At 35.9% G+C, this 25,874-nt stretch overlaps 1 protein-coding gene across 6 annotated transcripts in view; it reads right to left on the reverse strand.

Moving 5' to 3' along the window:
* Nucleotides 1-25,874, reverse strand: part of PDE1A (phosphodiesterase 1A) — a 362,506-nt gene that overhangs the window by 45,973 nt on the left and 290,659 nt on the right. For 5 of the 6 annotated variants that reach the window (XM_057551615.1, XM_007190377.2, XM_007190378.2 and 2 more), the window contains 4 exons: nt 22,478-22,578; nt 14,225-14,350; nt 10,013-10,114; nt 9,784-9,904 (listed from right to left, as the gene is read on the reverse strand). In XM_057551615.1, coding sequence (XP_057407598.1) covers nt 9,784-9,904; nt 10,013-10,114; nt 14,225-14,350; nt 22,478-22,578 — 450 coding nt within the window. Of the gene's footprint in view, nt 1-1,727; nt 4,261-9,783; nt 9,905-10,012; nt 10,115-14,224; nt 14,351-22,477; nt 22,579-25,874 lie in introns of those variants that run through there. The other variant, XM_057551618.1, reaches the window with a different exon arrangement.

The raw sequence follows: 25,874 nt of genomic DNA on the forward strand, positions 1-25,874 counted from the left end.
AACTACTTTGTATGGGCCCTCCAAGAGTGGAGTCTCTTTTTCCCGAAGTCCTGTTGAAGTCCTGCAATCAAATCCCGCTAGCCTTCAAAGTCTGATTCTTTGGGAATTTCTCCTCCCATTGCCAGACCCCCAGGTTGGGAAGCCTGACGTGGGGCTCAGAACCTTCGCTCCAGTGGGTGGACTTCTGTGGTATAACTGTTCTCCAGTTTGTGAGTCACCTACCCAGCAGTTATGGGATTTGATTGTATTGTGATTGTGCCCCTCCTACCACCTCATTTTGGCTTCTCCTTTGTCTTTGGATGTGGGGTATCTTTTTTGGTGAGTTCCAGTGTCTTCCTGTTGATGATTGTTCAGCAGTTGTGATTCCGGTGCCCTCGAAAGAGGTAGTGAGCACACATCCTTCTACTCTGCCATCTTGAACCACAATTTGTCTGAAGCAAAGTCCTGGAGTGACACCCCACTGTGTGCAGCAGATGGCAGGCAGGACACCAGGGCAAGACAGAGCAGCAGTCTTCAGTCAGGGATTCTTAATTGATGTATGCAAAGATGATCCATTGATTTTATTAGTTAAGGTGTTGGTGATATTTTAAAAGATGTAGTTTTATATCACTTAACTTCTTTGACCTGAAAATTATCATTTGGGCCTGAAAAAGGCATTGTGATGATTTACCTTCCATGAGCTAAATTTCATGGAATGCTGGATGGCAACATTTTTATATAAGACTTAGGCATATGACAGACATATGCAGGGTCGATCTTCCTACAGATGAAGTGGGAGATTCTATATTCTATTTGCTTCTTGTACTCCACAATTGATTTAGAATATTAAGTTTCCATTGCTAAGCACATTGAATGCTATAGTACAGTAATTATTTAACTTATTTATAAATATTTCAAAGTGTCATTTATTCTTTAGGGTGAATAAAGACCATGAGTGCAAGATTAGTAGGGGGCCCTGTAGCCAGGCTATGAGGGAATCAGAAACCCAACAGGACAAGGGAGGTTCTCCTAAGGGAGGGGGAAAGATATGTAAAGGGAGAGTCAGGAAACCTGAATATAAGTTTGACAAACTTTACAATTTTCCTTACTCTCTCCCATTTACTTTTCATCAAGATGAAATCAGAGGTCAAAAGCAAGAGACATTGTGTACATCAACTAGGTTATATTTTTCTTGGAGGTTGTTCTTTCATTTGAGGGTGCTGCTCATAGGAGGTCAAAAATATACTTTTAAAAATCAATAACTTACTGAATACACATATGTTCTGGTGTATTGAATCGTACAAGTGGTTGGAGCAGAATTATAGGTTCCTAGGCCACTAAACTCAATTAATTAACCAACCACTTAATTATGCACCTGGATCTCTGCATCTTTTCTTGGGGATATGCCTGAAGATAGAGAAGCAGAGAAAGTGGCTTCATCAACTTGGAAACACAAGATAGCCTGATGTGCTCAGGCCTGATAGTTTTTGCCCGTCTTAGCAATTCCCTTGGGACTTGTTGGGGTTTCTTATTTGAAAGGCCATAACAAAGAAGTAGTACAGGCATATCTTGGAGATTTTGTAGGTTTGGTTTCAGACCACCACAATAAAGCAAACATTGCAATAAAGTGAGTTATATGAGATTTTTGTTTCCTAGTGCATATAAAAGTTATGTTTACACCATACTGTAGTCTAATAAGTGTGCACTAGCATTGTGTCTAAAAAAGCAATGAACATATCTTAGTTAAAAAGATACTTTATTGCTAAAAAATACTAGCCATCATTTGAGCCTTCAGTGAGTTGTAATCTTTTTGCTGGTGGAGGGTTTTGCCTCAATGTTGATGGCTGCTTACTGATCAGGGTGGTGGTTGCTGAAGGTTGGGTGGCTGTGGCCATTTCTTAAGGTAAGACAACAATGAAGTTTGCCACATCAGTTGACTCTTCCTTTCATGAACGGTTTCTCTGTAACATGCAATGCTCTTTGACAGCATTTTACCCACAGTAGAATTCTTTCAAAATTGAAGTCAACCCTCTAGAACTCTGCTTCTCCTTTATCAACTAAGTTTATGTAATATTCTAAATCCTTTGTTGTCATTTCAACAATCTTCACAGAATCTTCACCATGAATAAATTTCATGTCAAGAAACCACTTTTTTTTTTTTGCTTATCCATAAGAAGAAATTCCTCATGAAATAAAATTTTATTATGAGATTGCAGCAATTCAGTCACATTTTCAGGCTCCTCTTCTAATTCTAGTTCTCCTGCTATTTCCACATCTGCAGTTACTTCCTCCACTGAAATCTTGAACCCCTAAGTCATCCATGTGGGTTAGAATCAACTTTTACTAAACTCCTGTTATGTTGATATTTTGACTTCTTCCCGTGAATCACAAATGTTCTTAATGGCATCTGAAATGGTGAATCCTTTCCAGAAGGTTTCCAGAAGGTTGCTTTGCTCAGACCCATCAGAGGTATCACTATCTATGGCATGTATAGTCTTATAAAATGTATTTCTTACATAATAAGACTTGAAAGTTGAAATTACTCCTTGATCCATGGCTGCAGAATGGATGTTGTGATAGCAGGCATGAAAACAACATGAATCTTGTTGTCCATCTCCATCAGAGCTTTCAGGTGACCAGGTGCAATGTCAATGAGCAGTAATATTTTAAAAGGAATCTTTTTCTGAGCAATAGGTCTGAACAGTGGGCTTAAAATATTCAGTAGGACTTCCCTGGTGGTGCAGTGGTTAAGAATCCACCTGCCAGTGCAGGGGACATGGGTTCGATCCCTGGTCTGGGAAGATCCCACATGCACCAGAGCAACTAAGCCCATGTTCCGCAACTACTGAGCCTGCGCTCTAGAGCCTGTGAGCCACAACTACTGAGCCCACGTGCACAACTACTGAGGCCAGCACGCCTAGAGCGCATGTTCCACAATAAGAGAAGCCACCACAATGAGAAGCCTGCGCACCACAGCAAAGAGTAGCTCCTGCTCTCTGCAACTAGAGAAAGCCTGCACACACCAATGAAGACCCAATGCAGCCAAAAATAAATAAATAAATAAAATATTCAGTAAGCCATGTTGTCAACAGATGTGCAGTCATCCAGGCTTTATTGTTCCATTTATAGAGTACAGGTAGAGTGGATTTAGCATATTTCTTAAGGGCCCTAGGATTTTCAGAATGGTAAATGAGCGCTGGCTTCAACTTTAAGTCACCAGTTGCATTAGTCCCTAACAAGTGAGTCAGCCTGTCCTTTGAAACCAGGTATTGACTTCTCCTCTCTATCTATGAAAGTCCTAGATGGTATCTTTTCCAATAGAAAGGCGTTTCCTTGCATTGAAAATCTGTTGTTTAGTGAAGCCACCTTCATTAATTATCTTAGTTAGAGCTTCTGGATAACTTGCTGCAGGTTCTACATCAGCACTTGCTTCTTCACCTTGCACTTTTAGGTTATGGTGATGGCTTCTTTCCTTAAATCTCATGAACCAACATCTGCTAGCTTCAAAATTTCTTCTGCAGCTTCCTCACCTCTCTCAGCCTTCATAGAATTAAAGAGAGTTAGGGCCTTGCTCTGGATTAGGCTTTGGCTTAAGGGAATGTTGTGGCTTTTTTTTTTTTTTAAACTTTTTTTGGGTTTATTTATTTATTTATTTATTTATGGCTGAGTTGTGTCTTCGTTTCTGTGCAAGGGCTTTCTCTAGTTGCAGCAAGTGGGGGCCACTCTTCATCGCGGTGCGTGGGCATCTCATTATCGCGGCCTCCCCTGTTGCGGAGCATAGGCTCCAGACGCGCAGGCTCAGTAATTGTGGCTCACGGGCCTAGTTGCTCCGCGGCATGTGGGATCTTCCCACACCAGGGCTCGAACCTGTGTCCCCTGCATTAGCAGGCAGACTCTCAACCACTGCGCCACCAGGGAAGCCCCTGTTGTGGCTTTTTTGATCTTCTAACTACACCACTACACCATGGAGAACTACACCATTCTCCATATCAACAATAAGACTATTTTGCTTTCTTATTCATGTATTCACTGGAGTAGCACCTTTCATTTTCTTCAAGAACTTTTTCTTTGCATCCACAACTTGGCTAATTGGCAAAAGAGGCCTAGCTTTCAGCCTATCTCAGCTTTTGATGTGCTTTCTTCATTAAGCTTAATCATTTCTAGCTTTTGATTTAAACTGAGAGATGTGCAATTCTTCCTTTCACTTGAACACTTGGAGGCCATTAAAGGATTATTATTGGCCTAATTTCAATATTGTCCTGTCTCAGGGAATAGGGAGGCCTGAGGAGAAGGAGAGAGAGAGGGGAATGGCCAGCTGGTCAGTGAACGGTCAGAATACAAATAACATTTATCAGTTAAGTTCGCCTTCTTGTATAGGCGTGGTTTGTGGCACCCCAAAACAATTACAATAGTAACTTCAAAGATCACTGATCAGAGATCACTATAACAAATACATATAATAATAATGAAAAAGTGTGAAATATTGTGAGAATTACCAAAATGTGGCACAGAGACATGAAGTAAGCAAATAATGTTGGAAAAATGGCACTGATAGACTTGCTTTATGCAGGATTGCCACAAACCTTCAATTTGTAAAAAACACAGTATCTGAGAAGCACAATAGAGTGAAGCACAATAAATGAGTTACGCCTGTAATTGTTTTTATGCTTTTCTAAATGGTGTGAAATACTCTGATAGCTGTCAACAAGGTGTCAAATCCAGTGATTTAGTGGCACATTTTTTTTCTTTTTTCCTTTTTGCATTTTCTGTGAAGCCAAAACAATTTCTATAGTTTTACTTTTTGAATTTATATCCAGTCTCTAATTTTGCTCAAAACCCATTGAATGGACTTCAAGTCTAGTGCTATATTCTCCATAGCAAAAGAAAAATGCTTCTCTTAACTGGCTGCTTTTTAAGCTTCATGGTTGTATCGGGAATGTGTTTTAAAACCTGTGTTCAGTCAAAGGCTTTAAGTGACTGTCAAATAAAATATTTCATAGTCAATGGCTCTCTGATACTTGACCTTGGAAAAATATGGAACTTAACATAGACCTGGAGGATAACAAATAATACCAATTCCTCACATTTGTATCATGTCTATAATGTAAAAAGACCTCTCACATTCCTTGTATCATTTTGTTTCTCATAGCCATCCTGGGGAGGAGACAGAATGGGTATTAATCCCTTATTATAGGTAAAAGGTGAAGGCTCATATCCACCACTGCTGGAAAGATAGAAAGCTAATGTTTACACTTGGGTTTTCTGAAGCCAAGTCCAATTATCACTTACTTGGCATTATTAGACTTCTTATGTTTGCCCAATGTATATCAAATACTTTCTTTAACAAGAAACATAAATGTTTACATTTTTACTGCAGCTGAGGGAAGCGATGAGTTCTGGACAGACCTTGTCTGATTTGCCTCAAATTCCCTAGAATAACCAGTAGATCGTGTGACATATTACATAATTTAGATTCTTAGTACATTCTAAAGGAATGAAGGAATATATTTTCAAATGTCTTTATAAACGTGATGTTTCAACTGAGATAAAAAACCTGTCATGGATAAACAATAAGGTCCTAGTGTATAGCACAGGGAACTATATTCAATATCCTGTGATAAACCATAATGGAAAAGAATATTTTAAAAAGGATGTATATATATATAACTGAATCACTTTGCTGTACAGCAGAGATTAATACAACATTGTAAACCAGCTATACTTTAATTTTAAAAAACCCTGTTATCTTGGCTAGATCCATAGCAAGAAGTTATTTATTAGCACTGTGGGTTCTACAAAGTGATAGTTTCAGGTGGTTATGTGAGGATGCACAAGAATAAGAAGAAGCATGGAAAAACCATTGTGGTCTTGTCAATTTCTAGGGCATCTGCATAGATACATAGATCCAGTTAAATAGCTTATGTCAAAAACATTCAGAGCAAAGCATAAACCAAGGGGTTTCAGATTCATTGCTGTATCTACCTCTAAAAGGCTAAAATATGTGGTATGGCTAAGATAATTAAGGGTACTGAGAGATTCATTTAGTTAGTTGAAAGCGTAAAAAATGGATTCCTGCTGGAATCAATGTCATATTTTAGTATGTCTCGTAAAAATAAACTTGTTTTGTTTGTAAAACATAATCGTTGTTAGTGCAAACTCACTTACTTTGACATTTAACTCTACATTCTCCTGTTTTGCTAAATATATTTCTGAAGGGGATTTAAAAGCCAATTGGATGAAGGTAATAAAAAGGTACAAACTTCCAGTTGTAAGACAAATAAGTACTAGGGATTTAATGTACAACATGTTAAATATGGTTAACACTTCTGTAAGTTATATATGAAAATTGTTAAGAGAGTAAATCCTAAGAGTTCTCATCACAAGAAAAAAAATTTTTATTTCTTTAATTTTTGTATCTATATGAGATGATGGGTGTTTACTAAACTTACTTCGGTAATCATTTCATGATGTATGTAAGTCAAGTCATTATGGTGTACACCTTAAAATTATACAGTGCTGGATGTCAATTATATCTCAATAAAACTGGAAGAAAAAGTCATTTACTTTTAAAAATCCAGAGAAAATCTAAGATTCCATTATTAAATATGATTCCATTTTAAAACTCAGTCCTATATTAATTTGTTATGATCTGAGAGGATTTTCACAGTTGAAGAGATGAGGCAATGCAAGCAGAGATGTTTTGATTTTATAATAGCCCATATTAACACATATACTTTCCTCTTCTTTGGGCTGTAAGTATCTTGCCTTATATGTTAAGGTCATTCAAGCAAAGACTGTCATTTCTGAATATTTTGGGGTTACATAAATGCCTATTATTGCCAAGAGTCCTACCAAAGAACAAAACAAAATGAAAACCTGACACCTCCTCACTCTAACACACTCTGAAAAATGAAGATCACAAAAACATTCCAAGCAGCATGATGCTATACCTATTCCAAGACTTGATCTTTTGTGTTGGATGTATTTTAATCTCTAGTAGTCAGATATCTGAGTCACTGTCTACCAGGCTCTGAGAATGACAGAGGAGCTAAGTAGCCTCACAAAACAAAGTGCCTCTACCCTGAAATTCAGATGTCAAAAATCACTGCATGCCAGGAGTTTCATTAACAGTTATCAGTCACCTTTCTAGAAAATTCAAGAATAAGGTAGTGAACTTCAAAAACATCAGGCCTCAATTTCATTGAATTCATGATAGTCTTTGGTTTTAAATCAATAAAAGACGGGTAATACAAGTCATGGTATTATTTGGAGATCTAACAGTAATTTTCAAGAGTTTCTGGGATTTATTAGAGTTTTTTTTTTTAGAGATTTTTGTTTAAGTCACTAGTGAAGCACCTTCATTCTGATATATTCCTTTTTTAAATTAAGGAAACATTTATGTACAAATCTTAACAGTATAAATCATGAACACACTTGTGTAACTAACACTCAATAAAGATAAAGAACACTTCCATCACCCCCAAAAGGTTCCTTTACCCTCTTCTAGTGAATCCTACCCCATATAGGCAGGCCCCCATTGTTCAGATTTCAATCACCATGGATTAATTTTGCCAGTTTTTGAACTTCATATAAAGGGAATCATATAGTATCCATTTTTTTGAGGTTCACTGTGGTTCATATCATTGGTCCATTTCTTATTGTATGACATTCTTTTGTATGACTATACTATGATTTACTTATGCATTTCTATTTTTGATGCACATTTGGACTTTTTCTAATATCGGGCTATCATAAGTAATACCATTACAACTACTCCTACATAAGACATTTGGTGAGCATAAGCACTAATTTATGTAGGTTATACATCTATGGGTGGACACGCTGGGTCATAGGGGATATTAAGTTTATCTTTAATAGATGCCAACCAGTAGTTTTCCAGATGGATTGTAATGATTTATACTCCCACCATCAATGCCTGAGACTTCCAGTGGCTCCACATCCTCAGTAACACTTAATATTGTCAGTCCTTTTAATTTTAGCCATTCTGGTGAAGACGTAGTGGTATCTCATTGTGCTTTTAATTCGCAATTCTTTGATAAGTAATGAAATGAGCATACTTGTACGTACTTACTACCCATTTGTGTGTTTTCTTTTATGAGGTGTCTGATCAAATTGGGCTGCTTTTCTTTTTATTACTGATTTGTAGCAATTCTTTATGCAATATGGCACCAGCCATGTAACTCCTTAGAAACTAACATTGCTTTCTGCAATCTTGTAAGGGGTCAAGAAGACCCACTGCTCACCTTGTATGTGCAGATGTCTTTGGTGCACTTTATGTACAATGCCAATGCATCATTTCCCTTAAAGATAGTGATTGGTGCAAAACAGACTGGTCAGATGACCTGGAGAGATACTGGGTCACACCTAATGGAAGTTCTTAACTTAAGTACTCAATTATGACCTTAGTACTTGTATTCTGCCTATTTTACAAGATTATTGTTTCTTGCATTACCAAATGTGTGACTGTGATAAAATTAATGATGATTAGGCAACTTGAAACAATTGACCAAATATACAGTTCTATAAGATCAATGATTATAATAGTGTAACTCTAGATATGGGAAGAAGCAACAAGAGGGAACCATTTCCTGAACCATAAGAGACTAGTTTGACAGGCGTTCCAGAGGTTTTTGGCCACTGTTAACAGGTTTAGTCCAGTAATAGTACATTGAGTGGCCTAACAATGAAATTCTTGCCTAACCTGGGAATGAGTATTCCTAGCGCCATGGACCAAATTGGTCATGAAATGCCTCCCAAATCTTGGTCGAAATTAAGACCTAAAGGTAAGGGATTGTAAAATAAAGAATGTTGCCCACCATCCAGTTCTACAAGAATCAAGTCATTAGGCACTGAAGTTGCTGACTTACAATACACCCTGAAAAGAATTCAGGGTGAAGATCAGGATGTGGTGCTTTGTGCTGGGGGAAAACTGACAGCACTGGCCTCCAGATAGTTAGATATTTTCAGGAGAAATTTCTTGTGAACTTGGATTCTTGCATCTTCCCATACTAAGAAAAGCACTAAAACCATTAACTAAGATGTCTGTTCCTTGTGACTAGCAGCAACCTTCTACTGAGATGTGTACTTGATTGCATGTACCCCTTTTGCCAAAATCACATATATACTGGCCTCCCCCTTTACCTCTTCAGAACAGTTCTCAGAACAGTCTCAGTTCTCAGAGACTGTCTCCCAGGTTATAATTTTTATTTTGGCTCAAATAAAATTTTCCATTTCTTTCTTAGATTGGCTATTGATTAATTTTTTGACAATATCCAGGCTTGCTTTTTCACATAACAATAGATTTTTGCAGTTAGGTACATGTTCACCCAGCTAAAAACTATATTTCTCAGCCATCCTTGCAACTATGCATGTATAACTAAATTCTAACCAGCAAGATGTATGCAAAAGTGTTATAAATCCTCCCTTTCTCTTTTTATGATGAAAGCTATTTGCTACCTCTGCAAACCCTAACCCTAACCCTAACCCTAGCATTTTACCTTTTAACAGCAGATAGCAACTCATTTGTTAATTTCTTTCTCTCCTGAGATTGGCATCTGAGATCCAAGACTTGACCCTCTTTAAAACATGTATTATACTGCATAGAATTATTTAATACATTTATTTGAAATAATAAATTCTGCCTGAAGTCCCAAGAATGTGTTGTGGCCAAGTTGGTAATAGCAAGTCACAAGGCCTGGATTCTTTACAGAGAAGATGTATGTCGATATGCACAGTCACTATTTCCAAAAACATTTGCATAGACACAGAACATGAAAGAGGCACCTGTAAGAAAAACTCCTCCATCAGGGCCATGGTCCATCGGTGGTGCAGCTGCCAGGATTTGGCTGGGTGACTGATGTCTGCTGCGTGGAGAATCAGGGACATGGTTTTGGCTTTGTCAAGCCTGTCAAAACAAGGACATGCTCAAATTATCAGAACGAAGTAACCAATTACAGTCTCCTCTGAGTCCCAGCCCACATACCTTTAACATGAAAAAAAAAAAAAAACCTACCCTTCAGGCTGCTGCAAACTATTTCTTATATTTTTAATTTGCTGGAAGTGACCGGACATGTCTGTAGACAAAACCATTTCAATCACTAGGTTCCGAAGATCCCTGTGGAGTCATCAAAAGCAGAAAGGTTTGTTTGGCCCCTTTTTGTTCTCAAGTGAAATATTTCTTTAATATTGCGAATTACATTTTATTTTTTCTAATGGTATGAGCACAAAAGATGCTACATTTTAAATGTAAAAGAGCTTACAAAAGTTTGGCTTTAGGATGTTGCCAGGAGAGTGATTTGTGAATGATGCTGTGCAACATCTCCTTTTAAAGAACTGGATGCTTTCCCTCCCACACCTACATCCCTCCCCCACTCATAATTTCTAAATTTTATTTTTAGAAATAATAATTAATATCAGAAAGAATCCTAACCAATTTTAAAGAAAAAACTATTCTAAAGGCAGAATTTGTAATTAAGAAAACCACCACCATTTATTCAGTATTTATTCAATCAAGGCAGTGTTCTAGGTGCTTTTATGTGAGGGAGCACTATTATTTCCCACCAAAGGGGATTGAGTTGTTTGCTAAGTCACACAGCTAGTACATGGCAGAGATAAGATTCACCCCCAAGAGTTCCAACTAGCAAAGCTGACACTTGGATCACTCCACTGTACCAAGCTTCCATCATGAGAACTCCAGAGAAACCAAGGCTATAAGTGAGCGGGAATTCTCTGTTTAAGCCCTGGGGACCCCGATCCTACATATCATAGAGAGAGCTACTGGTACTGTTAAAATTTTAACCAAGACCCTGCAAATACAGTGAACATATCACAAAGCCTATGAATGAATAACTCATTCTCACAGTAAGCAGGAGATGAGTAATGCCAGTAAAGGCTTGCATGTTCTACAATTCATTGCTTGCTCAGTACAGATAGGTAAAAAAGTCACTTATACTGGAAATATTTTATTTCATTCTGTAGCCAGTAGAGTAAGCTAAATTACAGATGTATGGTAAACTTGAATTATGATCTTGTATCAAAGATATTTTACCTAAAGATGGTATGATTGAATGATTTGTTTTTAAGAACAACCACATATTGGAGATTCTTGCTGAAAATTATGGGTGCTCAATTCAGTTGGATTTTTAGATAGGAGCAATGAGAAAATAATACTCTGATTATTGTTCATGATATTGGATAGCTTGCTTAGAATTCTTTTACCCAAATATTAAGGGAATGGAAGCCATCAAAGATAGTTAATACTTACTCTCAATTACATTTTTTATTCTAAATTACGAGATACCCATGTTACAATACCAACTGTACCAAAATATTCATGTTAACTAGGAAAAATGAGACAAAAGTTTTATGAAATCTATAAAATTTAATAAATACTTTGTACTTTGCAGATGTGATGTTAAAAAAGAGACAACAGACCCAAAATGGAGTCCTTGTGCTAAGCCCACATCACCAAACCAAGACTTAATACCTCCCCCAGGATTGGAAACTTAAACCAATCAATGTGGAATTACCTGGTCAGCACTAGTGAGGTAATCCACCTTACAGACCCCTGTCATCACTCAAAGGAAGGTGACTTTGCCTGAGACAATCAGCTCCTTGACAGAATAACTTCCTTGTCTTCCTCTTTCTGCTTATAAAAGTCTGCCATTTTGTACAGTTATTTGGAGCTCCTTTTTATTTGCTAGATGGGATGCTGCCCAATTCATGAATTGGGTTGAATAAAGCCAATAAGATTTTAAAAATTTACTCAGTTGAACTTTGTTTTTTAACAGTAATCAATAAATGTTAGATATTATCAATAATCAACTAATATCAATAGGTAAAATAGTACACAAAGGAAATGTTACTTTATTTATACATTTTTCTTGCCAAAATTTAAAAATTACTGCATTTATAGTTACTAAAGTTACTTTAAAAAATAGATTTGCAAACAGAAAACTTACAAACCCTTAAAAAGCTACCCATATTTTATTTTATTTTTTTATTTTTAATTAATTACTTTATTTATTTATTTATTTTTGGCTGTGTTGGGTCTTTGTCACTGCGTGCGGGCTTTCTCTAGTTGCAGTGAGCGGGGGCTACTCTTCGTTGCAGTGCGCGGGCTTCTCATTGCCGTGGCTTTTCTTGTTGTGGAGCATGGGCTCTAGATGCGCGGGCTTCAGTAGTTGCGGCATGTGGGCTCAGTAGTTGTGGCACGTGGGCTCAGTAGTTGTGGCATGTGGGCTCAGTAGTTGTGGCACATGGGCTTAGTTGCTCCGCCACATGTGGGATTTTCCCAGACCAGGGCTTGAACCCCTGTCTCCTGATTTGGCAGGCGGAATCTTAATCACTGAGCCACCAGGGAAGCCCCGCTATCCATACTTTAATTCTTGGTAAAATAGTATCAAGTTTATACTAGCAAATAAATCTTTTACAGCTTTTGGAAACAGTGTTAAATCATATGATAAATCAAATCATAAATCATGTGATATTATAGTATGTGTTAAAAAAATTTGGGAATTCCCTGGCAGTCCAGTGGTTAGGAGTTGGTGCTCTCACTGCTGGGGCCACGGGTTCTAACCCCGGTTGGGGAACTAAGATCCTGCAAGCCTTGTGGAGCAGCTGAAAAAAAAAATTCTATAAAAACACTCAATTAGGATGTTTTGTACAGTAACTTCTTGGTTACTGTACAAAAATATAAAATATTAGAGGAGTAAATTATGAGAATAAATAATAAAGATGTTAAAGAACAAAGTGTAATAGAAAAAAATCACACTGAAATAGCAACAGAATAACTTCGAGAAGAAAAAAGTTAATTCAAAGGAATAATAAAATTAATAATACAAATGTTACCTCTGGGAATGATAATCACTGATGAAGAAATAAATTAATACTCTAGATGTAAACGGTCAGTCTCTCGGACCTTAGGAAACACCTCTGCACTTGTGTCCCTGCTTCTACCTTTGCCCTTCTATTTTCCACATACCCAGCAGTGGTGGCTTCACAATTAGATCCTGGCCTTCCTAGGTTGGTGACCCAACTGTGCTATTGTTTCCTGTGGCGTAAAATGAGAGGCCTGAACTGGGTTCCCAAAACAAAATGCCTCCTTCCCCTGACTTCAGAGCTTTTTCTACAGTTGCAAAAGTGAGCCCATATTTTTTCCAGCCTTGAAAATCCAGGAAGTTTTAATATTTGGAGAAGTAACCATGGGAAATTATGGCTTGTTTTAAACCCTGAAATAAACTTTTATTTATTTATTTTAAGGCAGACCTTAATTCCAGGTTACTTCTTTGGACATTTCTTTTCGCCTTGATTTAAAGAAAAAAACAAAAACAGAAACAAACCTAAACAACACTTTGATATTTGAATTTGAATAGGAATTTTTTCAGCCCATTAACTGACTTTTAACAAGATCTTAGTTAAAGATAAAGGCTTCCTGTTTTTTTTTTTTTTCAGTGTAAGTAGGTCCCACAGAAAATTAGGGATATACTTACACTAAAAAATGTATATGTTTATCTGAAATTTATATTTAACTGGATGTCCTTTATTTTTATTTGCTACATCTGGCAAGCCTATAGTCAAATGAAGGGGATGATGATGACCTGAGGATCAAGAAGAAAGGAGGGAATGTTATGCTGAGTAGTAGGGGTGCATCTTGTTATTTTTCCCTGCATGGCAATAAGCAATACCATTTCACGTAATTTTTTTTTTCTTTTTAAGAAGACAGATGCCTTGGAGAAACATGTAAGAGTACCCTTTGCATCTAGGTCATTTTAGTATGTTATGTTCATAATTTTTTCCCCAAATAGTGAGTTCTTTGTTTTTTAGAAAATCTAAACACATATAGAAAAGTAATATATGAAGGAATCAGTGTGATGCTAAAATTTTGAATTCACGTAGGATCACATATTGGCACAACTGAGCAGAGCTCCATTCCCGGGAGTATGTAGTTATGTATCTTAAGGTTTTTCTTATGTGGTACATAATCTTATGGATTGGCTATGATGCATATAGATGTTGAATTGACCTTGAAATAGTTCAGCTCCATGTAACAGAGCCTGGCTCCTGAACCGTCTTCTAGGCACTAATCATCCTCAGAATCATCCAGTCAAAGGGAACTGAGTTTGTTTTGTGAGTAAAGGATTGACTTTCATCAGTTTTCTTCAGTTTATATCACTTAACTTTTTCCCTAAAATTAAATTTCCTCTAGGTTTCCTCTGAAACTCACCTCCAGTCATCTTTGGATAAATTTACCAGGACATTCATTTCTTCTTCTTGCATAAGTCGATAAGCTGCACTCACATGGTGATTTTCAAGGACAGAGCGATCATTATACAAAATGGCAACATCTGACCTAAGAATTAAAAACAAAATGCCAAGTAGAGGATTTCTTTAGACCTCATGAGTGTCTTTGAAAACTACTCAAGTCATAAGACAAAATATCATCCATAAAATCTTATAATTAAACATCTAGACTTATGGAAGTACTTAGTTTCCTTTCTTTTTGTTTTTTACTGTATGATAATTTAAAAAAATAGCATTTATTTTTTAGAGCAGTTTTAGGTTCACAACAAAATTGAGCAGAAGGTACAGAGATTTACCATATACCCCCTGGTCCCCACACATGCATAGCCTCCCCCATTATTAACATCCCCAATCACAGTGGTACACTTGTTGAAATTGATGAATCTACATTGAACATCATTATCACCCAGAGTCCATAGTTTACCTTAAGGGTTTCCTCTTAGTGGTGTACATTCTATGGGTTTGGACAAATGTATAACGACATACATCTACCATTGTTGTATCATACAGAGTATTTTCACTGCCCTAGAAATCCTTTGTGATCTGCCAATTCATCCTTCCCTTCCCATCCCCTGAACCCTTGGCAACCCCTGATCTTTTTATTGTTTTCACAGTTTTGCCATTTCCAGAATGTCATATGGTTGGACTCATACAGGATGTAGCCTTTTCAGATTGAATTCTTGAACCTTTTAGTATGCATGTGAGCTACCTTTATATCTTTTCATGGCTTGATAGCTCAATTCTTTTGAGCACTAAATAATATTACATTATCTGGATGTATCACAGTTTATTTATCCACTCACTTACTGAATGACATCTTGGTTGCTTTTAAGTTTTGGCAATTATGAATAAAGCTGCTATAAACACCTCTGTGCAGGTTTTCGTGTGGACATAAGTTTTCAGCTCTGTTGGGTAAATACCAAGGAGAGTGATTGCTGGCTCACATGGTAAGAGCATGCTTAGTTTTTTAAGAAACCACCAAACTGACTTCCAATACGGCTGTACCATTTTGCATTCTCATCAGCAATGCATGAGAGTTCCTGTTGATCTACATCCTTACTAGCATTTGGTGTTGTCAATGTTCTGGATTTTGGCCTTTCTAAAAGATGTGTAGTGATATCTCGTTGTTTAATTTGCATTTCCCTGATGACATATAATATGGAGCATCTTTGCGTAAGCTAATTTGCCATCTGTATATCTTCTTTGGTGAGGTATCTGTTAAGGACCATTTTTAAATCAGTTTCTTTATTTTCTTATTGTTGAGTGTTAAGACTTCTTTATATATTTTGCACAATAGTCCTTTATCAGATGTATCTTTTGCAAATATTTTCTCCTACTCTTCGGTTGATCTTGTAATTCTCTTGATATTGCCTTTCATAAAGCATAAATTTTTAATTTTAATGAGGTCCAGCTTATCAGTTATTTCTTTCAAGAATTGTGCTTTGGTGTTGTATTGAAAAAGTTATTGCCACGCCTAAGATCATCTAGATTTTCTCCTATGTTACCGTCTAGAAGTTTTAGAGTTTTGCATTTTACATTTAGGTCTATCATACATTTTGAGTTAATTTTTATGAAGAGTGTAAGGTTTGTGTCCAGATTCATTTTTTTGCATGTGGATGTCTAGTTGTTCCAGCACCATTTGTTGAAGAGACTATCTTTGCTCCATTGTATGGCATTTGCTCATTTGTTAAAGATCAGTTGAATGTATTTATGTAAGTACATTCCTGAGCTCTCTATTCTGCTCCATTGACCTATTTGTCTGTTCTTTTGCCAGTACCATACTGTCTTGTTTACTGTAGACTTATAGTAAATCTAGAAGTTGGATTGTGTCAATTCTCCAGCTTTGTTCTCTCCTTCAATGTTGAGTTGGCTGTTCTGGGTCTTTTTGCCTCTCCATATAAACATTAAATCTGCTTGCTCATATACACAAAATAACTTGCTGGTATTTTTATTGGGATTGCATTAAGTCTATAGATCAAGTTGAGAAGAACTGACTTCTTGACAATATTGAGTTTTCCTATCCATGAACATGGAATATTTCTTCATTTATGTAGTTCTTCTTTGAATTCTTTCATCAGAGTTTTGTAGTTTGCCTTATATACATCTTGTACATTTTGTTAGATTTATACCCAAGTATTTCAATTTTTGGATGCTAATGTAAATGATATTTTACATTATTGAATTTTAGTTTTAAATTTTTTAAATAAAATTTTAATTAAATTTTGACTTCAAATTCCACTTGCTCACTGCCAGTATATATGAAAGTGACTGAGTTTTGTGTATTAACCTTGTATCATGAAAATTTGCTATTTGCTATAATTGCTTATTAGTTCTAGAAGTATTTCGGTTGAGTTTTTGGATTTTCTACATAGACCATCATGTCATCTATGAACAAAGACAGTTTTGTCTTCCTTCCCAACTTGTATAATATGATATTGAAAAGCAGTAGAGAGGGGGGACATCTTTGCCTTATTCCTGATCTTAGTGGGAAAGCTTCGAGTTTCTCACTGTTAAGTATGATGTTAACTGTAGGTTTTTTGTGATATTCTTTGTCAGGTTGAGGAAGTTTCCCTCTATTCCTAATTTACTGAATATTTTTATCATGAATAGCTATTGGATTATGGCAAGTGCTTTTTCTGCATCTTGATATAATTGTGTGTTTTTTTCTTTAGCCTATTGATATGATGGGTTACCTCAATTGAATTTTAAATGTCAAACCTAGGCATAAATCCCACTTGGTCATGTGCCTAGTCTCCTTGTATTATCATAATTTAAATGTATTTATGCCTTTTCATTTCAATTTGCAATCCAGATGCCTGCAAGATCTAGATATGACAAAGAGAGAGAGAAAAAAATCACCTAACATCCTCATTTAATCAGTGAATGAACCGATCCTTTTGTACCTATTCTATATAGTTGATTACCACCCTTATTCCCTTGGACTAAAATTACTTTGGGTAGAAGGCAGAGGGGATGTTAAAAATCATTTGGTCTATTTATGATTCTATTTTTTTCTCTTATTATGCTGTAATTCGATTTGAGTATTATAGGTCCTCTAGCATTAAACTGGGAAAACCATTTTGTAAAACAAAACTTAAAATGTATGTTTCATCACCAATTTATAATGGGCATTATATTTTAAAATGATGAATTCATCAAGGGAAGGCTTTTATTTCTCACCTGTTTGTATTTTCATATCATTTGATCGTCAAATAAAGTACTTAAGTTGCACTATTGAAATTGGTATTCTAGCATAAAGTGTGAAATATTCCAAGTGTTCTCAAATCTGTATAATTGAGCCCTTGCTTTTTCTTCCTCTATCCCCTTAAGTTGCCAGATCATTTTGCAAGTGTGGAATGGAAGCAGAGCTACTATGTTCAGTGCAGTGTCCCATGCATATAAGTTGGCAGGTAGGCAGTAAAAATAGCACCAAAGGAAAGTCAAGGTGAAACCTGTAACAATTTTGCTACCACTTTCACCAACACCCAACACACTCCTCTCACTTTTCCTTCCTCCTGGTAGACACATATTCTGTCAGCACTAAAAATGTCTCACTAAGACTATTTCAGGCTTTTCAGTGGGTAGCGATCTAGCACTGACCTTAGCACTGAAAATTTACCAAAGAGTAGACAATGACAAATAAAAGAAAGAACTAAGAAATCTGGCTTCTGTAGCAAGCAACCTATTTGAGATCTGTATCTAATAGTCTGGTGGATAAACCTAGCTTGATTATTAATCCAACATAGGGAAAATGACCTATTAGGCAGTGGAATAATTACTTCCTCTTTTGTTCCTAGCACTATCATAAAAGTAGAATAACATATGTAGCTAGCTAATAGCATATAACCCCAAAATAGATTTTCTTTTAATCATCCCAGCCTTGGCCTAAAAATTTTATTATCAATAATCATAGCTCGATACACAGAAAACTGAACTAGGAGAGCATACATGCAATCCTTGTTTGAGAGAAAATTAAATAGATCTTGTCCAAGTATCTCCAGAAATTTGCTGAGATCATGGGGAAAACTGTGATTTGCAAATCACATATTTTGTATCATACAATCTCAAATCTAGCCATGGCAGTTTTGCCAGGGTTATTGCATGATGTGGATCTAAGTGTCACTATTTCTTCCTTTCAGCAACAAGCAAAGATGTGTTTTTTAACCAGATTTAATTGTAGCAAATTATGTGCGATTTTGTCTCATAAATCCAATAGGACGCTGAGAATACAGAATGGTCTTAATGTTTGAGATAATCTTTGACTGCTATGGAAAGAACAAGATTCTAAGCAATACCCAGTGTCCATGGTTACATGTAGCTTGGCATTTTCTTTTCACAAAGAGGAAATTATTTCTATTTATTTACACTTTCAAGGATTGTATGAATTATAATGTCTGTATTGAACTCAAATCTAGCCTTGCACTATGTTTTAAATTATTTTTCAGTCATTTTGCATTATCCAGTAAGTAGGTTTCCATATTAGAAAAGCAACTCTAAATCCAAGTAACAATGAATAATATAAAATATGATAGAATTATTGATATCAGTAACATAAAACCAATATATCCTTGGACAAAATGTGAAGCCAATAATTTCAAAAAGCACATCATATTGTTGCATTTGTGATCATTACAACTTTTTGTTGATAAAATGTTCAAGTTCTTGTAGAATTAATCCATTAAATAATTGATCCTGATAGACAATATATAAGAAAATAAGTAAAACTAGACCTTCCCCCAGTTTTTATACAGAGCTTCTTAATATAAAATGGTAAAAAGTGTATTCTTGGGCTTCCCTGGTGGCGCAGTGGTTGAGAATCTGCCTGCCAATTCAGGGCACACGGGTTCAAGCCCTGGTCTGGGAAGATCCTACATGCCACGGAGCAATTAGGTCCGTGAGCCACAGTTGCTGAGCCTGCGCGTCTGGAGCCTGTGCTCCGCAGCAAGAGAGGCCGCGATGGTGAGAGGCCCGCGCACCGCGATGAAGAGTGGCCCCCGCTTGCCGCAACTGGAGAAAGCCCTCGCACAGAAACGAAGACCCAATGCAGCCATAAATAAATAAATAAATAAAAATTAAAAAAAAAAAAAAGTGTATTCTTCTTCATCCTCCTCCTCTCTCTCCTCTTTCTCCTTCTTCTTTTCTCCATCTCCTTTTCCTTCTCTGCAGTCTAAAGTATAAAGTAGATTAGGACTCTTCAACCAGTTGTAAATAAATGGTAAAAGGAGAAATCTAGAAGTGATAATTTAATATTGCTGCTGGAGGCCAGTCCATTGCCTTTACTTTTCAAAATAGAGCAAGAAATATTTATTGGAAGCAAATCACTTGCTCCCTTCTCCAATTCCTAAAACTGTGGTCCTACACTGGGCCCAGCTCAGTAATGAGCCGTTTTTAATTAAAATCTCACTTATTATGAATTTGGTGGATATAGAAGAGCCTTTGCTAAGCAAAAATTATCTGCATAGTTTACCTTTCCTTTGATGTTTAACACAAATGAAAACAGGGCATCTCTATACTCTACAAATGTGTAGGTTAATAACATCCCTGCTGTACAACCAGACTTCAAGGTCTTCCTTTTCACTTTATGCTCTGTCAATCTGGGAGACTCTAGGAATAGACAGAATGCTTTCCCCAACATTTCATTGTTTGAATTTCAACTCTCCCTCTGTCTCTGTCAAGGGGCCATAATTTTCAAGTCCATCCATTTAAGGCTGTAAAAGATTGACTGTTATATGTCGGTCTCTGCCCATGGAAGCAGAGTTATGTAAATAGACTGGATTGAGGGTAGGTGTCCCTCATCTCAGCTTCTCAACCCTGCTATTGCCATCAGCTGACTATGTGCATATAGTTAGGTAATTTCACCTATTAAGATCTTTGTTTTCTTTTCTTAGACTGTGAGGCTTAGACCAGATGATCTATAATGTGGATCTCAGTCACTGTAGGATCCCTTGAAGCTCTAAAATGTTCAGTATTTTAATAAAATGTTCCACGCTCCCCACATCAAAACAACAGATTCCTATAGCTGGAAAATCAATTTTTAGAAATATTGCTTTTTTTTTAAAAATTTTTATTTATTTATTTATTTATGGCTGTTTTGGGTCTTAGTTTCTGTGCGAGGGCTTTCTCTAGTTGTAGCAAGTGGGGGCCACTCTTCATTGCAGTGCGCGGGCCTCTCACTATCGCGGCCTCTCTTGTTGCGGAGCACAGGCTCCAGACACGCAGGCTCAGTAACTGTGGCACACGGGCCCAGTTGATCCGCGGCATGTGGGATCTTCCCAGACCAGGGCTCGAACCCGTGTCCCCTGCATTGGCAGGCAGATTCTCAACCACTGCGCCACCAGGGAAGCCCAGAAATATTGCTCTTAAAATACAAATGAACAGACCACACAAAAACCTGCACATGAACATTTATGGCAGCTTTTTCATAAATGCCAAAATTTGGAGGAAACCAAGACATCCTTCAATAGTTGAATACGTGAACTCTGGTACATCCATGCAATGGAATATTATTCAGCAGTAAAAAGAAATGAGCTATCAAGTCATGAAAAGACATAGAGGAACCTTAAATGCATATTGTTGAGTGGAAGAAGCCAGTTTGAAAAGGCTTCATACTGCATGATTTCAAATACATGACATTTTGGAAAAGGCAAAACTAGAGATCTTAACAAGATCAGTGATTGCCATGGGTAAAGGGAGAAGGAGGGAGGGAGGAATGAAAAGATGAAGCTCAGGGACTTTTTAGGGCAGTGAAACTATTGCGGATGATACTATAATGGTGGATACATGGCATTATACATTTGTAAAGCCCATAAAATGTATAACACAAACAGTAAACCAAAATGCAGGCTATAGATTTTAGCTAATAATAATGTATCAATATTGATTCATCGATTGTAACAAATGTACCACACTTGATGCAAGATGTTAACACTAGGTGAAACTGTGGGGTTGGGGAAGGAGTATGTGGAAACTCTGTACTTTCTGTTCAATTTTTATGTAAACCTAAATCTACTCTAAGGAATAAAGTCTATTAATTTTTAAAAAATGAACAAACAAAAAATAACTGGGTTTAGTTTTCCCTCAACAAGAATAGAGAGCTCTACAGTAGTTCCAGAAAGAAACCAGTCTCTCGACTTACATCTCCATCTTAAGCATCTCTGACTAGTGAAAGACATAGAAATTCAGGATCCTATGTAAACAAGTGAATTGGATTCTGATGGGTCTTAAACCAAATTCTGTTTCCCGGGTACTGAAATCTCTTTGCAGCCAAAAAGAGCTTAGAGCCCCTTTCTATTATGGACTGAATCGTGTTCCCCCAAATTTATATGTTTATAGTCCTAACCCCAGTACCTTAGAATGTGACTGTATTTGGAGATAAGGCCTTTAAAGAGATAATTAATGTTAAAAGAGGTCAAAGGGTGGGCCCTAATCCAATATGACTGATGTCTTATAAGAAGAGGAAGAGACCCTGAGGTATGTTCAAGCACAGAAAAAAGGTCATGTGAGGACACAGCAAGAAGTCAACCATCTGCAAGCCAAGGGGAGAGACCTCAGAAGAAACCAAACTTGCTAACACTTTGATCTTGCATGTCCAGTCTTCAGAACTGTGAGAAAATGTCTGTTATTTAAACCACCCGATCTGTAGTATTATGTAATATTCCTAACAGACTAATACACCTCTACTCTGGTATTTTGATTCTAATAACTGCCATTATCACCATAATTAAAAATCCAATTTTCTAATTATTTTAAATTTAATATTGCATGCTAACCTGGAAATAAGATTTCTTTGATCTTTAGATTTTTTTTCAGAAGTGGAACTTCATTACTTTCAAATATATAATGACACCAGACTGATGCCGTGAACAATAATGTTGTAAGATTTGTCCCAGTGAATAAATGTCTGACTTGTGTGATAGTTTAGTGCAAGTTCTGGGCAAAGAAAAATTATCTTATACATTTTTATGTTCTTTAAATTGCTAAATATGCCACCAAAATACAAGATTCTTGATAAATAAGAATTGCTGATTGAGGTGTTTCAAGCTTAAGGCATTTTGCTAAAATCCATTCTTATTAGACATCTTCATTATTATTTTGAAATCCTCTTAAAAATAAGTAATATTCAGAAAAATAAATTTCAAGTTTTAACTTAGAAAAGTTAATCCTTTATCTAACTTACCTTGTCTGAATATGAAAATTGTTTGTAGTTCCTGTATGCTCATAATCATGAATGGCAGCGGCAAAGACCATTGCTAAAATTTCCAGTTCAGAGAGCCAGTGCTATTAAATTAAACAAAGATTCCATCATATCAAAAGGCAGAGTCAATGTTGTCTTTCTACAAAATAAATATTTTCATTGTACACAGTATAAATCATTATATAAAATTGTTATATGAATTTTAAATAATTTTTTCCCTATTTTACCTCCATTAATTGTGCATAATGGATTCTTCATGAGGCTGATGATTGTTTCATGGCTTGTTAAGTTAAAAATTCAGACATTATAATTTTCCTTGCTAATTGGAAAAGAAGTAATTTTCTATGATTTAAAAGGTGAACTCTAAATGGATTTTGAATTTACAGCCTTACCAATTTGGGTTCTCATGAAATCATTTCAGTTTAGTGATTTTTAACATATTAACTCATACAACACTAAAATGTCTTTTAGCACAACTTTTGTAGAAGACCCTACTATTAGAAAATTTTCCACCTGTGAGTTGAAAATATTCACTTTGGTCATTAGAGAAACTGAACTTAGTTTTTATATTTAGAGATTTAGAAGAGTTTCCAAGAATTTATCAAGTTTGTTCTTCATGATACATATATTCTATGACTATACAATTAAACTTAATAACAATGAAAGAATAAATGCTTTCACATAAAATCCAGAGCACTGATTCATATACATTGATTTTTTTGTTGTTGTTATCAAGTGGATGGTTTTAATAAAATTTCTCTACTGTTATAAGTCCATTTAGGTAATTTGATAGTTTATTCATTACTCACATTTTGCATAACACTTTAACTGCATTGTTCAATATGATAATCACATATGACTATTTAAATTAAAAATAAATAAAATTAAGTTCACTTTTTCAGTTGCAGTAGCCACATTTCAACTGCTCAATAGTGGCAAGTGGTTATCTTATAGAACAGTACAGATACAAAATATTTCCATCACCACAGGAAGTTCTATTGGAGAGTGCTGTAAGTAGGTGGTACTTGATGGTAAGAATGGAGGATCCAAAGTGATGTGGAACTTGCTCTTAGTGGTTTTATGCCATACACTTGAAACAAAGACCTTGCACAAAGCAGCAGAAAAATATAAAGTACATGCATACTTGATGAAAACTCACAGAATAGAAGGGCAGATAGGACATCTATTTGGTGGCAGTGGATCTTGGAAGAAGGATGGACAAAGATTGGTAGCTAAATGCAAGGTTGGGAACAGAGAGATTCTAAATAGAAAGAGTAAATATGGAATGATACTATAGAGGCCTGTACAGAAATTGAATTGCTAATAGTACAATTGTTTTGGAGAGTCAAGTGAAGTGAGATTGAAGGTGGAGTATGGGAAAGAATTGATAAGCTACCTTGATTAGAGCTGATGAATTAAAATTTTGAATAAAAGGCAACAGGAAGACACTGTAGGTCTATGGGTCTAACAGTGGAGATGGCACTGTTGAGTCTCATGGTTGCTAAAGGCACAGTCTTATTCATCTTTGCTCCTTTCATATAACCCATCATGGTATTTGGCACATAGTAGGAACTTGACATTTGTCTGTTGAATTGAATTTCACTAGTTTTGCATTTGGAGGAGGTAATAGGGAATAGTGGAAAGAGACTGTGGAATCAGAGAATCCTGATTTTAAGCCTTTGTTAATCCTCAGGCAAACAAGCTATTTACCCTCTTAGGCACAGTTTCCATGAAAATAGAATTAGTGATCATTCCCATGTGGACTTTAAAAGAAATTTAAAGTTGATGTATGTGCTGTGCCTATTACAAGTCTTAATATACAGTAAAATACAGAATAAATGGCATTTTACTGAACTTATTACTTTAAATACATTGTTTAAGGTATTGAATCTGGAAAATAATAATGAGTTAACATATCTTTAGTGATTGCAATTCAAGAATAAATGCCTCACAGTTGGATGACTGAAGCAGAAATAATTTTTAGAACTAAGGAGAGTTGATATAACTAGCTGCACTGTGTTTATAGGTGCATTTAATGGTGAGTCATTAAAAGGAAGGAAATTACCTAATTAAAGGCCTATATTACGGCTGAACTGGGACTGAGCCTCCAATGTCCCCACTGAGACTGTGGAATTAAACACCATGAACTGAATAGCAATTGAAGTTAAACCAGATTTTGTAACCCCAGAAATCCGTTGTTTTAATAAAGAAAATTGTTATTAGAAAAAAAATAACCTATTTTCTTAAGTATTTCCTATTGGTTATATTTAAGATTTACAGACTTACCTGTGATTTTTAAAAAGCAATATTCTATATCTCCTACGATAATATAGAATATGAAGCTGCAATTGTAAAATAATTAAATTAGGAAATAAGAGATGAATTTTAATTATAGATTATCTCATAAGTATTTAAAATTATTATCTTCATAGCTGTCAAAATTGATTATACATGTTTCCTGTTTTTAGTCTCATTAATCTCTGCCTCCTATAAATAGTACTTCCTTCATCAATTCATCTTAATTATTGTCACAGTATAGTCTTAACAATTAAGTTTACATTATAAACTAGTTTGGGAAGAGAGAAACATTGAACATTCACACTTAATTGAAAAATACATCTATTTCATATTAGTGAAAGTAGAATTGGGAGCTGATTTTATGTCCTTAGTTGACAATTCATTTTACACTGGTGTTGAATGAGAATTCTAACTCAGAAAATGGTCGTTTAAATTCATGAATTTTGTAAATGACTCATGATGACAAGTCAGAGAGAATAAGTCTGAATCATATCATTCTTCCCAACTACAACAGTGGTCAGTACATAACCTAAGTTCTTCTGATTCCTAATGGGCAGAAATAAAGGGTTAAAATGAAGAGTCATGAGCAGTGTAGACATTGTGCTTCACCTAAACGGCATTTTGCCTAGAGAATTGCTCAGGTAGACTTACTGTAAAATGCACAGTCCTCAAATTATACCAGAGAGAGGTATTGACTGCCATTAATAGCATGTACAATGTTGATGGAAAGAAAGGAGGAGGAACTAACATTAACTGGATTTTTTAGGTAGCTGGTTTCATTTAATTTTTATAATCACCCTATTTACCATTTACTAGGTAAATGTTTTAAATCTTATTTGGCAAATAACACAGCTGAATCCTAAAGAATTGAATCAACCTGCCAAAGGTCACATAGCTCTCAAGTGGCAGAGCAGGAATTCAAACTAAAATCTGTCTGATTCCAAAATTTCTGTTCTTTCCACAGATCACAATATTCCTTCCTTCTATGGATGACAATAGCCTTCATTATTCCAGGGTGGTAATATGCTGAATACATTCTTCCAAGATTTCAAAAGCAGAATTTCTAGATAATTTAACTAAA

Source organism: Balaenoptera acutorostrata, chromosome 8 (assembly GCF_949987535.1).
Source record: "Balaenoptera acutorostrata chromosome 8, mBalAcu1.1, whole genome shotgun sequence".
NCBI classification, from domain to species: domain Eukaryota; kingdom Metazoa; phylum Chordata; class Mammalia; order Artiodactyla; family Balaenopteridae; genus Balaenoptera; species Balaenoptera acutorostrata.